General features: G+C 41.3%; 1 protein-coding gene across 2 annotated transcripts in view; it reads right to left on the bottom strand.

Moving 5' to 3' along the window:
* Nucleotides 1–556: 556 nt before the first annotated feature.
* The window catches only part of LRRFIP1 (LRR binding FLII interacting protein 1), a 72872-nt gene continuing 56524 nt past the window's right edge, over nucleotides 557–16904 (bottom strand). For both annotated transcript variants that reach the window (XM_021710453.1, XM_008054093.1), the window contains 6 exons: nucleotides 15749–15784; nucleotides 14961–15086; nucleotides 11266–11436; nucleotides 8946–9038; nucleotides 4481–4622; nucleotides 557–2218 (listed from right to left, as the gene is read on the bottom strand). In XM_021710453.1, the coding sequence (XP_021566128.1) occupies nucleotides 678–2218; nucleotides 4481–4622; nucleotides 8946–9038; nucleotides 11266–11436; nucleotides 14961–15086; nucleotides 15749–15784 (2109 nt within the window). In that variant the 3' untranslated portion in view covers nucleotides 557–677. The remainder of the gene's footprint in view (nucleotides 2219–4480; nucleotides 4623–8945; nucleotides 9039–11265; nucleotides 11437–14960; nucleotides 15087–15748; nucleotides 15785–16904) is intronic.

The raw sequence follows: 16904 nt of genomic DNA, 5'->3' as shown, positions 1-16904 counted from the left end.
AGACATAGATGAGGTAAAGGCAAATAAGGCCTCCCTAGTGCTTTCAGACATTTATCTGTTATCCCTAAAGTGATTAGTTATTGTCCTAAGGTGCAAATAATATTACTCAGTGACCTATTTGCTATTTGGCTTATCACCTTTAAATAAAATACCATACAGATTATAATGTACATAGTAAAATCAAGTATGAAAGTACATATATTTGATGAGACATTTATTTAAATATCAATCATATTCATAATACAGACATCTAAGAGTGCTATTTGGTCATTTCAATTAGCTGTTGATATATTTGGTAAAGAATATTCATGTTCATATCAGCTTAAGGCAAATGTTAAATATTTTATTTTTATTATAAGCTGGACCATAAACAGTATACATTATTGGAATACTCTTGCTTAGAACTTACACTAATAACAAATGCATCTTTCTAATGTGAGTGATAACCTCAATGATTAAATATAAATCTACAAGTAACAGTCTATAACTTAAGAGTAGTTGATAACCTGGGGACTGATTGTCATACAGTGCATCTCTATCAATTTAGTACATTTTACTTACATCGCCAGCGGAGATAAAAGATGAGTCTCTTACAATCAGACTTACTGTGCACAGTCTTTGGCCCTTTTCTAGAATTCCTCCTCGCATCATGCCTGCCTTCTGCCGTCTGCCTCAACTTAGGACATGGTACAGTCTTCTTTGCTTTTGCCCTTCTCACTTCCTCCTCTTGTATCTTCTCTGCTTTCTGAATTGAAGTCCCCCTCTCCTCCTGGTGCTGACAAGTCATCGTTTTCTAGACTAATGCTGTCTTTCCTGATTGTCTGATACGGGTGTTCTGATACCACATGCCTCTCTGTACTTTCTGTTCGAGAGCCATCATTAATGTCCTTTAAGGGACTTTTTTTTTCGAGCAGGTCATTGCCATATGCTTCTTCATTCTCTGGCTCTAGAGGATTGCTTTGAGAGGCACCATCTTTTTTAACATTATCTTTTATAACACCTTCATCTAATTCTTTATCGCTAGCACTAGTGCCTGGTAATGGAATTGCATCATCTTCAGAATTGAATGTGTCTCCATCAGCTATCACTTTCCCTACTGTTGTTTTTATATCATCATTATCTTGGTTAAGTTTTCCATCCAGCTCAGTTTTAGGATGTTCTGGACAATCAACATTTTCACTGCTTTCTGCTACAATTTTCTGTCCTAGATTTTTAGTCACCTCATTTTGGGCTTCCACTACATATTTTTTGTCAGTAAATTTTACCAGCTCTTCTTCCTTAACTTCATCACTTAAATCTGTGTTCTGATATGTTAACTCTTTCCTAACATCTTTAAGGGTTTCTACAGGTACTGGTGATTTTTTCTTCTTGTTTTTCTTTTTCTTGTTCTTTGTCTTCTTCTGTGATGAATCCAATGCCTCTCCCTGCTGGTCATTCTTTTCTCTGTCAGGCTCTTTCATATCTAGGGGTTCACTTTCAGTATCTACTATGCTTGGACATGTTGCTTCCTGATAACCACTCTTGGCTGCCAGAGAACCAGGAATGGTTTGGACTTCCATCTTGATTGGTTTCTCATCCCTTAATCCTTCTTCTTCATCTTCTTCTTCATTGTTCTCCCTACCTACTTCTGTACTCTGAACTAGGACCTCCTTGGGCTCACCTACTTCCTGGCTGGCAAGTCCTTTTTCTAAACTGTCCCTTGTGCTTGGCTCCAACTCTTCTGGGGCATCTACTGCACGTTTTTCATCATGACACACTGTGTCATCACTACACTTTGGAGGATATGAGGCCACTATGCCTACCTGCTCTCCAACCTGAGTTATCCCTGCCTCTTCTACGGTCTCTATGTGGCTCTCACTATCTAAGTCGTTCAAACAGTTGAAATGATCAAAGGAAACTCCAGTCCTATCATCTGACACATTGATGACCTCATCTGACTCAAACTGCTCTGTATTTTCAAGGAAAGAAGTGTTATCTAGAATTTGGCTTTGGACCTTTTCCTCACATTTAGCACTTTCTAACGTCCCTAGGGAAGGGGCATTGTCTTCATCAGAGGTTTTCTGGTCCTTGGTAATTTCACCAGGATGTAAGACCTCTATGTCCACACAATCCTTTATTGTGTCCTCTTTGTGCTGTTCTTTCTCAGTATTCTGCAAGATTTCTCTTTTCCCCACATTCTCCATAATTTCATTTTTCACCTCCACTTCATTGGCTCTTCCTAAAAGACCATTGAGAAAATTGAAGGGACCCCATGATGTGGTGACCACTTAATATATATTAAAATGTAAACACATGTTCTAAATCCCACCCAACTCTATTCCTAAAAGAGAGTGAGTCAAAGAATCATGTGAAACAGAGCCTTTGCCAGTTCTGTGCGGCAAAGCAGCAGTTGCATTAGTAAATTTCTGATCAGCAAGAGTCATTGCCATCACTTCAGAGGCAAGGGTGGCTGGTGGTGCCATCTTGTGTGGACGAATGTTTAAAGGTGAAGTTAAGTTTTAACAAATAGAGCTCTGGATCAGGCAGCCAAACAATCCAAAATGATGGGTATAAGGATGGACTTAAGGTTCAAATTCCCCATTCTCATCGCCAAATACACAACTTGACAACGTGTACTTTTTCAGCTGTCATACTGCACTGCATGTCACACAGCCCTAAAAGCAGCTTTCAACTAATTTTTAAAAAGAATATTCGTTCAGTTCACTTTTAGAAGTTCCTCCTCAAGGTCAATCTCAAGGAAGATACTTTTAAAACAGTTCTTGTGTTGAAAAGAAATCTATCTTCCACCACCTAACCATTGTCTTGCTGATGCTGCCATAATGCCTCTGCTCTATCCCCTAGGGGACTGGGGGGGAGAGTACCAGCAGGAGGCAAATACTCAAGATCAAGATGATCACTTAATTAAATACTGAGTTATTTGTCAGCTAAAGAACACATTACCGCTTTGAAATTTTTGGATTCTCCAAATAAACAAAACCCCAGCAGATTACATACAGTACCATGTTACCAAAAGTCAAAGCTAGATAATTTTATAACCCAGCGGTTTCCCTGGGGTACACTTACCCCAGAGAAAATGGGGGCAATATTAGGGCTTCTGTTTAGTTTTACTCCACCCTTCAAAAACTATACTGTTTTATAATATACATTTTATCTTAATAAAATAGTATACATATACACATTAAAAATAAACATAATTGGTAAGTTCTCACAATTCTTTACTGATGGGATTTGTGATAAAAAGACATTTGAAGACAACTGTAAAACTGATATTTCTGGTTCTTTAAGCATTTCACAATAGTTAGCAAAGATTTATAAAATGTATTATTTGAGTAAGAGCAGCATAATCAAATTCCTAGCTGTTCAGGCAGCTAATATAAAGGCATGATGAAAATTAATTAATTTATCTTTTTTCATCAACTTTTACACAATTTACAAAAGTTGTGTTTCTTGGATAGTCATAGAGATAATGAGGGAGGAGGTACTTCCCTGGGGAGCAAGTCCTGAGAAGCTGAAGCCTAGCAGCTTCTATGCTTCCATAAATAAAAAGAAATATGATGAAAGTTTGTATATCAAAATTAAAAGTCATGGACCCTATCCTTGCATTCCAGCCTCACGGTAAAAAGCTGGAATGCAATGAGTAACCAACAACAGTTGGGGTCTTGTTTGCAGCTACAACTTCAGGCTGCAGGCCAGAATCTGAGGTTTTTTCCAAAGTCAGATATTATGACAGATATTAATCAGTGGCTCTTTTCAGATAATTGAAAATGGTATAAAATATTCCTACAAGCTAATGGATTCACCAATTGGCTGTTCTCTCAGAAGCAAACATGTGGCGTACACACGAGGATCACCTGACTGATGTGAGCAATTTCAGACCTTGTAGGGAGGGCACCTCCTTAGCACTGACACATTCTGCCGGGGCTGCCTGTCCACCTCTAGCAGCAGTCTGAGAGCAATCAGCAGACATGCTTCGTCTCAAGTACCAATCTGCTGTCTACAAGCATCTCGTCCCCTTATCATCCTGAATGCTGTATAGGTTGTATGATATGGTCTTGCAAATACAGTCACCAAATTGACTCTACGGCCTCTACTATTCTGATCTTTTGACAATTCTGTAATAGGATCAGTTAAAAAGCCACACTTGGTACTTATCTGAGGAAAACCAAAGAGTACTCTCAACATCGTCACTTAAGTTTGAAGCTATTTTCCTTGCATTCACAATCTTGCTTGGTAGCTTTGAGAAGCAAAAGAAATGTATACTTGAGCCATTGGTGGTGAGCACTACACAGAGATGCATGCCAGACAACACGTGGGTGACCACATCATGTGGCAAGGAAATTACTATGAAGTGATGAAACAGATGGCATGCTGTGTGACTGTTAATTGATCAGTGATGATTACTCCAACTCCAATAATGCAGGGGAAGTGAATCAATGCTGACTTGAAAGGTGAAAGGATCCAAAGGAAAACAAATACTTACCTAGTGTCCCATCCCCTGTAGACTTGAGGGCATTTAGCTCTTCTTTTGTCATCCTGGTAGGACCTTGGTATCCAACATTATTTAGAGTGTCTGAAGTCTCTCCATTGGTAGCTATTTCTGAATTTAGGATGATTCCATGTTTCTGAGAATAGAAGTAGGCTCATCATAATACTCGCTCAGTGGTGTTAGGTTAAACTCTGTTTACTTACTATTGATTAAAAAAAGGAAAACATTTTTTCCTGTAGAGGATACTCTACAGAGATAGAGGGTGTGCTAGGACGCCATACCTGTAAATATTCCAGCAACACACACAAATCTGTGCTGCCTTCCTCCAAAGGTAACTTCTTTCTTAGATGTTCCAATCCATGCCTTAATTTACTAGGGACAAGATACCCACAACAGGTATCCTTTTTTTTTTTTGAGTTGGAGTCTCACTCTGTCGCCCAGACTGGAGTACAGTGGCCGCTCCCAGCCACCGCAGCCTCGACCTGCTGGGCTCCAGAGATCCTTCCGCCTCAGCCTTCCAAGTAGCTGGAACTACGGGCACGCACTACCACGCCCAGCTCATTTTTTATTTATTGTAGAGATGAGGTCTCGCCAAGTTGCCCAGGCGGGTCTCGAACCCGCGGGCTCAGGCAATCCACTCACCTCAGCCTCCCAAGGTGTGGGATTACAGGCTGAGCCACCGAGCCCGGATAGGTATGCTTTTTAACAAGAAGTAATGACCTGAGGACTGCCACAAGTGGAGTACCAAGCACATCACTGTAAAGTGACTTTTAATTCTTAAACCCTGCTTGTGTTACTTGAGAGAGCAAGATAAAGAACGAAATATGCATGTGTTCTGAAAGGAATGAATGAAACTTATGTTAAAGAAGGAATTGAGAGGTGACTAGAATGTTTGGTAAATTCAAAAGAAATATAATCCATGCTCACTACATAGTGAAGCACTTTACAAACAGTGACATTTCACACTTCAGGGATCATTTGCCCACTCCCACCTGCTGCCCACAGCTCTTTCCCTTGTGCATGAGGAATTAATTCCCCACCCCTATACTCAGCACTACGAATCTTAGCTCTAAATCTGTAGCCCACTGGATTACTGCTGTGACTTTAATCCCAGAAGACAAGCAGCTGTCACGAATACGCTTCTACTGACTGTTCAACCCTCCTCCTTCAGTAATTCTGAGAGCCAACCCAGAGTGCTGTCCATTGGTGTTTTACTCTGTGTCAAGCCAGCAACTGAAGAACTCTTGATGTGGCCCACACAGAACAGAGAACTTTCCTCCACTTGTAATCTAATGGGTCTCAAAGTCTAATTAGCACAGGTCTTGTCCAAACCATTTACCCAGGACATGTTCAGTTAGAGAAGTCTTTAAATTTGAAGCTTTAATGTAAAGAAGCAAATAAATTCTCTAATTCTGAGTAGTGTTTTATATAATCTAAATTTTTCTCATACTCAGGAAATTTACTAATGAGTATGAGAAAAATTTAGAATATAAAAAAATTCTTGAAACTCAGAGATGCATTCTAGATCAGCTATGCTTGTAAACATCTAAAGGTCAAAGGCATAGCCCATGGAATCTACACTTATTTTATGTTTCTTGTCAGTGTCAGTTAATCTAGGATTTGAATTACTAGCAGAACTAAAATCAATGACATAAAATTGATTAACATTAGTACACATACATATTCATAGAACCCCAGAATTTTCTGTTGTCACCTGGATTATTTTTAAAAACTGTACTTTGGCTTCATACCTTTAATTCCTCTTTCAGTGTGACTACTTCTTCTCTAAGATCATCTCGTTCACTCCTTATGGAATCAAAGAACTCTTTCTGCCTCTCTAATGCCTGAGTGAGCCACAGAGCCAAGAGAAAGAAGATTCACACAGATGAGCAAGTTATTTAAGAAGCAAGAACAAGAAGAAAGCTCTACCACCTAACCCACTAACAGATTTAAAGACATAACAGAGACTCTGCTTAAAAATATGAATAGAATGCAAATATTAAGCTTTTTATTTAGTTTATGGGATTCAAGAAATGTTACTGCTTGTAATCCCTGAAAGACAGTTAACAGCACAGGCAGGAAGGCTGTTTTATTTGTATTGTTTTCTTGCATTGTCTGCTGGTTCACAACATTGTTTTAAGGAGTTAACAGAAGTGAGAAATCAATAGAGAACAAGAAGGAATGCTTAAGAATGTCCACATGACAACTGTTTTAGCAATTTAGACTATTGTTATATATTGGCTCTTGCAACCTGTTGTCACAGATAAACATAGAGTGGTCCTAAAGCAATCTCTCTCTCTCTCTCTCTCTCTCTCTCTCTCTCTCTCTCGCACACACACGCGCACACACACACACACACACACACACACACACACGCACGCGCACACACACACACGTGCACACAGAATCCTAACTGCCCTCGAGCATATCAAGTGGAAACAGGTGCAGCTCCAGGAGCCTCATGCTGATGATGAGCTCAGACATCTCTAGGTCTTTATCAGAGCTGTGTATATGAGTTGCTATTTTTAGGAAACCATTTGTCATTATGAATCACAGCAGTCACTTTGTGGGATTCCATTCTTGCTATTCTTCAATTCTAAGTGTAGGTGAGTTGCCTCCTCTTTTCTTGTGGCAGGAGAGAAGTATTGTGGGGAGACCTTCCCTGGGGAGATTTCAAAGTGGGAATAAATCAAATCGCTTTGAGAAAAAATCCAGGCACACTGCATGTAATTTCAAGAAGTTGACTCTCCACTCATCAGACCTGCCGTGGAGTGCCTCCCTTACTCCACATGTTTCAACAGGCCACTAGTCTGCCCATTCAAGACACAGGCAGAGAGAGCTGGTTATGCACAGACAATGAGAACCTTCATGGTGGGAATCAATGTCAAATTCAAAAACTTCAAAACAATTTGGATAAGTTAGTATATTAACTACTTAATAAAATCATCAAAATTTATTTCAATTAATCACAATTAAGTAAAATTAATAACATTTTGTGTCATATGAGGGATGCATGCATACACAGACAAGCATTTTTGTAAACCAAAAGTTCCAAAAGAACTCTATTTGCTAAACAGCCTGCTGTAGGAATAGATTTTCAAAGACTTGAGAATCCTACCCCTATCTTTTTGTCTTTCCACTCTATCGTTTCCTGAAGATCAGAAATCTCCCTGATATAACTCGCCTGTTTCTGCTGTAGCTGTCGGATTTCCTGAGGAAAGGAACAGATAGAAAGAAAGCAGATAAAGGATTAAACAGGCAGGAAAACCCCAGTGCTAGGAGGCCTGAGAGCTGGGACAGTTTAGAGAGTTAACAAGCACCCTTTCACATCATCAACCCTGAATTCATCCTCAGCAGTCTAGGATTTTCCTTGGTCTACTCCCAGCTTCAAGTGCAGGAAGAAAACCTGCTTGGGTGACATTCTCACTTTAAGGCACCAAAGTACTGATTAAGTTAAGCAATTAAAAACCAACCTGTATTCATTTCCTATTGCCACTGTAACAAATTACCACACATTCAGTGGCTTAAAACAATCAATATATTCTTTTACAGTTCTGGAGGGCAGAAGTCCAAAATGAGTCTTGCAGGTAAGCCTTTCCAAAGTCTCTAGGGAGAATCTGTTTCCTTGCTTTTTCTATCTTCTAGAACTGGCCTACATTCTTTGGCTCATGGCCCCTTCCTCACATAACTCTGACTTCTGCCTCCTTTGTCACATCTCCTACTTCTGTCTTTTACTTGCCTTTCTCTTATAAGGACACCTGTGATTATATCAGGCCCACCCAAATAATTTAGGATAATCATTCCCTCTTGAAGTCTTTAATTTAATCACATTTACAAAGCCCTTTTTATCAGGTAAGGTAACATATTTACAATTTCCAGGAAGTAGGATGTGGACATATTGGGCGGGGGGCATTATTCTGTCTACTACACCTCTCCAAACAGATACAAGACCACCAAAGAGTAAAATCTGCACCAGTGAGAGAGACTGTTTCCTTAAGGTGGGCATGGAGAATCAATTTCAATTTTAAGAAAACTGGTAACTTTAGTAATTGCTATGGATCCCCCTCAAATTCATATACTGAAGTTCTAGTGCCCAGTGTGACTACATATGGAGGTAGGGTCTTTATGAGGTAATTATGGTTAAATGAGGTTATAAGGGTGGGGACTTAATCTAACAGAAGTAGTGTCCTTATAAAGACTCCAGAGAGCTTGCTCTCATTCTGCCATGCAAGGACACAGCAAGAAAGTGGCTGTCTGCACCAGTAGGAAGAAAGGTCTTACCAGAACCTGACCTTGATCTTGGACTTTTCAGCCTCCAGAACTGTGAGAAAGTAAATTTCTGTTGTTCAAGCCATGCAGTCCGAGGTATTTTGTTACCACAGCGTAATCTAAGATAACCATGAACCAACAAAATGCTCCAAGTCAAAAAGAAAAAGAAAAGCAGGAAAAAGCTACCTACCTCAAGCATTTCTTCTCTTTGCTTCAGAGCCTCCTTGACTTCAGCAAATTGAAATTGCAGTATACTGTGGGCATGTTTTTCCCTTTCAAATTCCTATGAAGGAGAAAAACAGCAGTGGAATTCAATTTTCTTGTGATACTAGTTCAAGTTCTCATGATTTACATGTCCCTGGGAACAAATTATCTGCTACTATGTCACAATTTTCACGGCCCTTTTTTTTTTTGAGTTGGAGTCTCACTCTGTCGCCCAGACTGGAGGGCAGTGGCAGCTCCCAGCCACCGCAGCCTCGACCTGCTGGGCTCCGGCAATCCTTCCACCTCAGCCTTCCAAGTAGCCGGAATTACAGGCATGCACTACCATGCCCAGCTGACTTTTTTTTTTGATTTATTGTAGAGATGAGGTCTCGCCACCCAGGCGGATCTCGAACCCGCGGCAACCTCAGCCTCCCAAAGGCGCGGGATTACAGGCTGAGCCACCAACCCCGGCTTCACGGCCTTTTTAATAAGACAATTCATTCCTCTGGACTTTGTAGACATGCCTGATGATTTATGGTAAAATTAACATGAGGAGTTGATGCAATCAACAAGTGTTTCCTGATTTCTCTATAGTGAAGTAATGTCCCAGGAGAGTCCCATCAGGGAGCCTGCTGCTATACAGTACTGTGCTGAGAGCCTGGATGAGGCAGGCCTGCAAAGGACTTCCCATAAAATGATTTCTGATTTGAACTATGACAAGGAAGTCTCTGGGATAAATAGAAGGTAAACACAGCCTACTTTGGCCAGCAGCTCTCATTGAGAGTGAGTGGCCAATGCTGTAATCCAGGGCTGCCACTCAAGGGACAGAACAGGAAAAGCTGGGGGAAGCAAGCAAAGAGTTTGCAAAAGGAAGCCGCTCCCCCAGGCCTAGACTTCCACTTCATGAGTCACTTTAGGAATCTGGCAATATGGCTTTTCTGTTCTTCTGCTCAGTCATAGCAGCATAGTCCCTAGTGATGGTCTGGGCCCCAAATAACACTGCCGACAGTTGACGAGATGACAGGGTGCCTATTACTAGATCTGTTAGGTGGGTTATCTGAGAAGAGATCTGGCCTGTGCTTCTGATCAGCCTAGCATCTCTGCTTGCTCACTTCCTTTAGCTGTGGGTGGCTGGAAACCCCCTGGCTACAACAAGGGCCTTCCTATGGGGCTCTGCTTGGCCCCTGCTCCCACCTTGGGATAACATTCTAGTACTACCAGCTTCTCTGCAGTTATACTCGAGGGTTCTCAGTTCACCTACCGATGCCTAATGATGGCATCTGGGAGGAGTGTGGATGTATTACAGTATCCCCCACCCAAGCAAGGCTCAGAATCTGCCCTCTGCTGCTATACTCCCACATGGCATTGGGTCTCATAAACAGTCTCCTCTTTCAGAGTTCAGCTATTGGGAACCTCGTGAATAAAATTCTTCTTCAGCTTCTAACTCAATTATGTAGCAGTCAAAGAAGTAGGCCTGTGAGTTGTTAAGGGTACTTTGGTTTCAACCCTTGGAATTTACAGGATAGTCTACTAAAAAAAACAGACAATGACACACACTAAATTTTCTGTTTATCTCAAAATCTCTGAAAAATTGGACAATTCCTAAAAATACAAAAAACAAGTATCCTCTGTTCTCATAAAGAACATCTAAGCCCAGCTTTTCACTGAATCGGGTTACTGCCATTAATCTCAACATATTACTCACGCTTGAGACTGACATCAGAAATTAACAACAAACTAATTCCAGTGGTTCTTAATGAAAGCTCAAATAAGACTCTACCCTTCCTCTGAGCTTAATGAGGTATTTAATTCTTAAATGGAGTAACTGTATCTTTTCCCAACCATCAGAAAATAAATTAATATAATTTTCCTTAAATCTTTGATACTCATAACTATTTCTCTATGGTGTTAAGAGAGGACAAAATTAAAATCAAAAAATTAAAATATATATTAACAGGAAAATCTTGAAGCATCTGATCATGCCTTATCTGATCATGTTGGCTCTTTCATAGGCATTTTTTTCCAATTGCTATAATTTTACCTTACATGGAAAACATTAATGTTCTTCTAGTAAAGTTGTCTCTAATTTACATGTTGCAATTATGCATACCAATATTTCAAGTCCCTCAGCAATAGTATGGTATTCTTATTCTCACATATTTGGGTTTCCTGGACAAGTGGAGAACCATTGTTCAAAAATATATAAATAATATATTATAAATTATAATATATGCACCTACATATAAATACACATGCACACACACATGTATAAATATTCTACCATTCTCTATCATATCCATGCTTACTTTGTTTTTCTCTTCATATTGTCGCCTAGATTCAGCCAGTTGTTCTTCAAGCTCCAGCAACATATCTTTTAGGGTATCAACCTGGTACATGAAGTTTGTCTTCTCATTGTCTAGCTGAGCATTGGAAACCATAGCCTTCTTATATTTCTCTTCAACTTCTGCTAAGGAGTCCTGCAGAAAGCAGATCGTATTTTTGAAATTACAGTAAGAACACCGAAGATTAGTCTGGTATTCTTTAAAAACAAATCTCAGTTCTAAATCTAGACTATGTTTCTTAGAGCAAATGAATCAGAATAAAAACATGGCAAATTAAAAATGCACAGAAATCTCCCCTTTTCAATTCAGTCAAGTTCTCATCTCTCAGAAAATTAATTATTAAATGTGTCTGGGGGTGAAAGCAATTTATATACTCATTAGAAAAAAGGAGACAGGTAATATGGAAAGGGTTTTGGTCACAGAGGCAGTAGTGTCTCTGGCTCTACTCTGTAGTCACAGTTAGTGTATAGAGCTGTGTGTCAGAGTTGTTCAAAAAGTTTCTGAAGTAATCATTCAATACATGTGACCTGCACCTGGGAAAGCCAGCGTGCAATGGTTGACATAACTAAGTACTGCCACAAGCCACAGTGACTGTTTGTTCTGGCTTATGAACCAGGAAAAGATTAGTGGTGATTTCAGATTTTCAACCCACAGGAAAACTAAACAAGGTTCCCAGGTCTCACTGGGTAGGTCCTGGAAAGACAAAGGTCATTCCTTTATAAGGACAGCACAGAGAAAGAGGTCTGTGAAATACCCATGGTGATGTCCTCACATGGTTCATACCCCTACAGATCCCAAAGTATAATCAGGGGAAGGCAATTCTAGGAGAACAGAGAGAGCAGAACCATCAGGGTACAAACTATGCAAAGCTAAAGGAAGAGATGGGAGGCACTAGGACAGATGCAGCAGGTACTACAAGGTGGTCTCATGGAAACCACTGCTGGTCTCGCCCTGCACTTCCACAACACAGCAATCATTTTAAGAGGGAACAGTGGGTCCTGGGTTTGTTCAGTGGCTCTCTTTATACAAGAATTGAAAGCCAGAGTCTTATTTTTTCCCCGCTTAAAGAGTAGTAACATATATGAAAATGACGAATTAATCATGTGGTTTATGTCATCTCCTCTGTTTGGTGCCCTTTGATACTGAATTCAGACTCTGTACTTCCTGGGGAGCTGAAAGGGAAGTAACAGATTTACCATCTACTGCTAGATCCATGATCTGCCACAGCTGTCTAATGAAGATAGTCACCAACTACTCACCTTACCTTCAAGGAATATGGCACCACATTTCCTGGCTGGCACAATGAAGTAACTTCACATTCTAAAAGTAGTGTGTATATGCTCAAATAAATCCAAGACGACACACTCAGACTTCACTTCAATTAGTAAAAATTTACATAATGCAAATAATTGGGGCGTTTCAAAAGCACAGCATATTAGGACTATCTTATTAGCAGACATCAGATATTTTGAAAAGTAAATCCAACAAAGCATGTTTGTATCTAACAACTACAATAGTGAAGAAGGTAAAAAACCTTCAAGTGCCTGGTACACATCTATGGGAGATGAGAAATTGGTTTTGAGGGAAGGATGGTAAGTACAAGACACACATCAGGAAATATGTTAGTAACTTTTTCTACTGGAGGGTTTTAATTTTCAAGTCTAGGTTCAGAAACTGTATTTGGGGAAACAGTGAGCGCACACCCATGCCATCATTCCTGCCATCTTGAGATCTTCCTATAAGCCTCTTTAGAGTAAGCATGCACTTTCAACTTCTTTAGGATTTTTTAAAAGTTAAGTTGGGTTAATATCGTGAGACCACACTTCTGTAAGCTGGTACCTTCATCTCTTTCAATCCCTGCATGTATTTGCCTTCTACATCCTGAATCTGGTCCTTTAACTCATTGAGTTCCTGGGGGAAATGGCAAAAAAAGGCAGATGATGTCAAGGGAAATAACGTGATTCCCTAAATCTTCTATACTTCGGGTAGTTTCTATTATTTGGGTAGTCTGAGCATCAATTTTATTTTTTCTTTTATTAAATGTTAAAGGAAAACAAATTTCAATCTTACAAAGATTAAAATTTAGGCATATCCTATATAGTATCTTTATACAATTTTCTAAAACTTAGGTGCATTTCATACGATTTTATACAGTTTCAAAAAACAAGCAAAAGAGCTTCTGAAAATAGTACAAGTTATTTCACTCCTATTTAATAACTCACTCAAGCACTCTGAGTTCCTAATCAGTACAAGATACAGTAAGATGTTAGTGGCATAAATCAGCAAAACTTTATCTCTGCATTTACGGAGGTCCAAGTCTCTACTTTGCCAAAGTCCTGATGTCTGGGATAGCATCTGGCATGAGGTAGCCTCTCCTACTAAGTACTTGCTGAACAAGTGAATGGCACTCACAACCTAAGAGCAGAGACAAATAAGGACTGCCACAAGTTCTAATTTGATGTAGCAAAAGAATGAACAAAGAGGCCAAGGGCTGGCAAATGGGAAACAGCTCTTCTGGTATTATAGGCATCTTCAAGGTAACCCAGTCCAACCTCTGGTGGATGCTTAAATCCCTTGTCTGTCCTCCAGGATAAATGGTCATCCAGCTGCTCAGGTATTATTACCAGTGGGAGCCGGTTCCCTTTTGAACCAGTTTTGCTTTTTGTTTTTTGGTTTTTTTTGAGTTGGAGTCTCACTCAGTCGCCCACTGGAGTGCAGTGGCTGCTCCCGGCCAACGTAGCCTCGACCTGCTGGGCTCTGGCGATCCTTCTGCCTCAGCCTTCCGAGTAGCCGGAATTACAGGCATGCGCTACCACGCCCGGCTGATTTTTTGATTTATTGTAGAGATGAGGTCTCGCTGCCCAGGCGGGTCTCGAACCCGCGGGCTCAGGCAATCCACTCACCTCAGCCTCCCAAAGGCACGGGATTACAGGCTGAGCCACCAAGCCTGGCTTAACCCAGTTTTAAGTGTTAGAAAACTCTTTCACAAATGAAGCCAAATCTGACTCCTTTCGGCTCCCTCTGTCTTGATTCTGCCCCCTGGAGAAGTCTTCTGTTTTTCACATGCAATGTCCCTAGTTACTTTAACAAATAGCATGTGTTTCTCTCTCACACAGAGAATGTTACCAAATGCCTGGCACTGTCCTGGGTGCCAGGGATATAACTGACAATATTATTTGCATTCTAGTGGGAGGAAAAAAACCATTAAAATACAATGATGAGGTCATGTTACAAATAGAAAGGAAAAGGCACATTCTAGGCACAGGGGACGAGACTCAGCGGACAAGGTTATGTGACAGTGCCTGATGTGGTCCGCAAGCAGGAAGTGAACCGGTGTCTAAAATATACAGGACAAATGTCTACACAGAGTGAGCATACAGAGATAATCAAGCACATCAACACAATGTGGTGAGTGCACTCACTAGGGTAGGCCCAGAGTGCTGAGGGGGCTCAGAGGGGACAGGCACAGCTGTCCTGCTGGGGTGGGGGTAGGCTTCTTGCAGAGACACTCTCTGAGCTAGGTCTGAATGTTATGAGAACACCATGTTTTAGGGGAGACAGGTCTGAGAAGAAAGATCCAGAACTTTATGAATTAAATCTTCTTGTATTTGAAGACTGATTTTCACAAAAGGGTCTTTCAAGTAAGTAGAGTGTCTTACCTTGATTTCCCTAATGGATGCCTCAGTGTCAATGGAGATGGAAGTGTCTCCACTGCCTCTCCGAGAGGAAGTCCCACCCAGAGAGGCCAAAGTGGCTGCAGACAAGCCTGGCATGTTACGAGACCCCTGGAAGGTTGTGAAGATCAATTGTAATTTCAGACAAAAACAGAATTACTTCTAAGTCTAAAGTTATGGTAAACAATAAAGAGAGGCTCATTTTGAGGTACCCCATAGATGTTTTGGATCTGTATGGATTAACCTTAAGCTCTATGGTTGGGCCCATTGTAAATGCTGTCACTGCTGTGCAGGATTTAACACACACAAGATAGGACTGCCAGGGGACTCCCTACCAGGATGTGACACCAGATTGGTTGGGCCACTTAATAGTCCTGTTCACTCACTGGTGAACAACTTTATTCAACACCAGGCAACATTTTTTTTTTTGAGTTGGAGTCTCACGGTCGCCCAGACTGGAGTGCAGTGGCCGCTCCTGGCCACCACAGCCTCGACCTGCTGGGCTCCGGCGATTCTTCTGCCTCAGCCTTCCAAGTAGCCAGAATTACAGGCGCGCGCTGCCACGCCCGGCTGATTTTTTTGATTTATTGTAGAGATGAAGTCTCGCTGCCCAGGCGGGTCTCGAACCTGCGGGCTCAGGCAATCCACTCACCTCAGTCTCCCAAAGGCACGGGATTACAGGATGAGCCACTGAGCCCGGCCAAACAACATTTTAAAAAATCAGTTTCACCCATAAATCTTGGGGCCCGTTAGGTTTATGAATGATTCCTTACCTTCTCAGTAAAATCTTTTTCTGGTCTCTCTTCAACCTATAGAAGAAAATAGACAAGTATTACATACTTAGACATATTAAATGGGTAATATGAATTTAGGGGGTGAGATTTAAAAAACCTATTAGCTTCCTCTGTAAGTTAAAGACTGAAATGTGGGACCCCTTACATTTAGTTTTTCACACCTCTCCTGTTAGGGTGTCTCTCTGAGGTTCCTCTTCTCCTTTCCTCAGGTGGGAGACTGCATGGGACCCAGGGCAGCCTACAGAGCTACAAGAAGGTATGCATGGGCATCGAACCCCAGGGGAGAGCCCTATATGATGAGGGTATCCTGGGGACAAGAGGTCAAGGCTGGTAGTAGTGTCACTGCTTTCTTTGCTCATCTTTCCCTTTTTTTGGGCACATGGAAGGTTCTTATCGCAAGTCCCTTGGGAAAGTTGCAGAGGTTGAGTTTGTCTCCACACTCCCTTGGAAAAGCTGTCAACTAACCAAGCTTTCCCTATCACATCTCCAACCCTGCTTCCTGTGGCTCGGAACTTCTTCACTTTGCCAGAGAATCAAGCAAAGATGTGTGTGGCAAGTACAGACCACATCCTTGATACAGCAGATCTGAGAGGTAACCTGGCCTATGCAGCCACCCTTGCGAGTTCACACAGAGATGGTTCAGACTGCAGCTTGAGAAATTTGAATGGAGCTCTGTCTGAGGCCATGGCTCATGAATACCTAAAAGTGCTCATGACAATGTCGGTGCAGGGAGCCCACCAGCTCAGCACAAGGGTGCATGCAGGTCCTGAGCACATGGACAGGGTACTAGAAAGATGGTGCTCTCCAAATGACCATTTTCTGTCTTGTGTCCCCCGAGTCTACGCTGGGCCAGAAGCTCCTCTATCACCATCCTGTCCCCACCAAGAAGGCTCATGGACTGTCCTTTCCCTCCTCCAAACTCCTCGCATCTGCAACCTCCTCTTCAAGGACAACTGAAGCAACCACTAAAACAACACAGCAAGGAGTTGCAGCTCCTTGGCCAAGCAAGGGGATCAAATAGAATCATACAAAATACTCAGTTCATCCAAAAGTAGGCAAATTCTGAAAGCAGCTCATAGCTCAGGATGGCCAAGCTCAAGGGTCTTCTGTTTGACAGGTCCAAGTTGAACCCTGC

Source organism: Carlito syrichta, unplaced genomic scaffold (genome assembly GCF_000164805.1).
Source record: "Carlito syrichta isolate Samal-C Ts95f unplaced genomic scaffold, Tarsius_syrichta-2.0.1 Scaffold289031, whole genome shotgun sequence".
Classification (NCBI taxonomy): domain Eukaryota; kingdom Metazoa; phylum Chordata; class Mammalia; order Primates; family Tarsiidae; genus Carlito; species Carlito syrichta.
The sequence above is the reverse complement of the archived record's forward strand: the minus strand, read 5'-3'. Positions and strand labels throughout refer to the sequence as shown.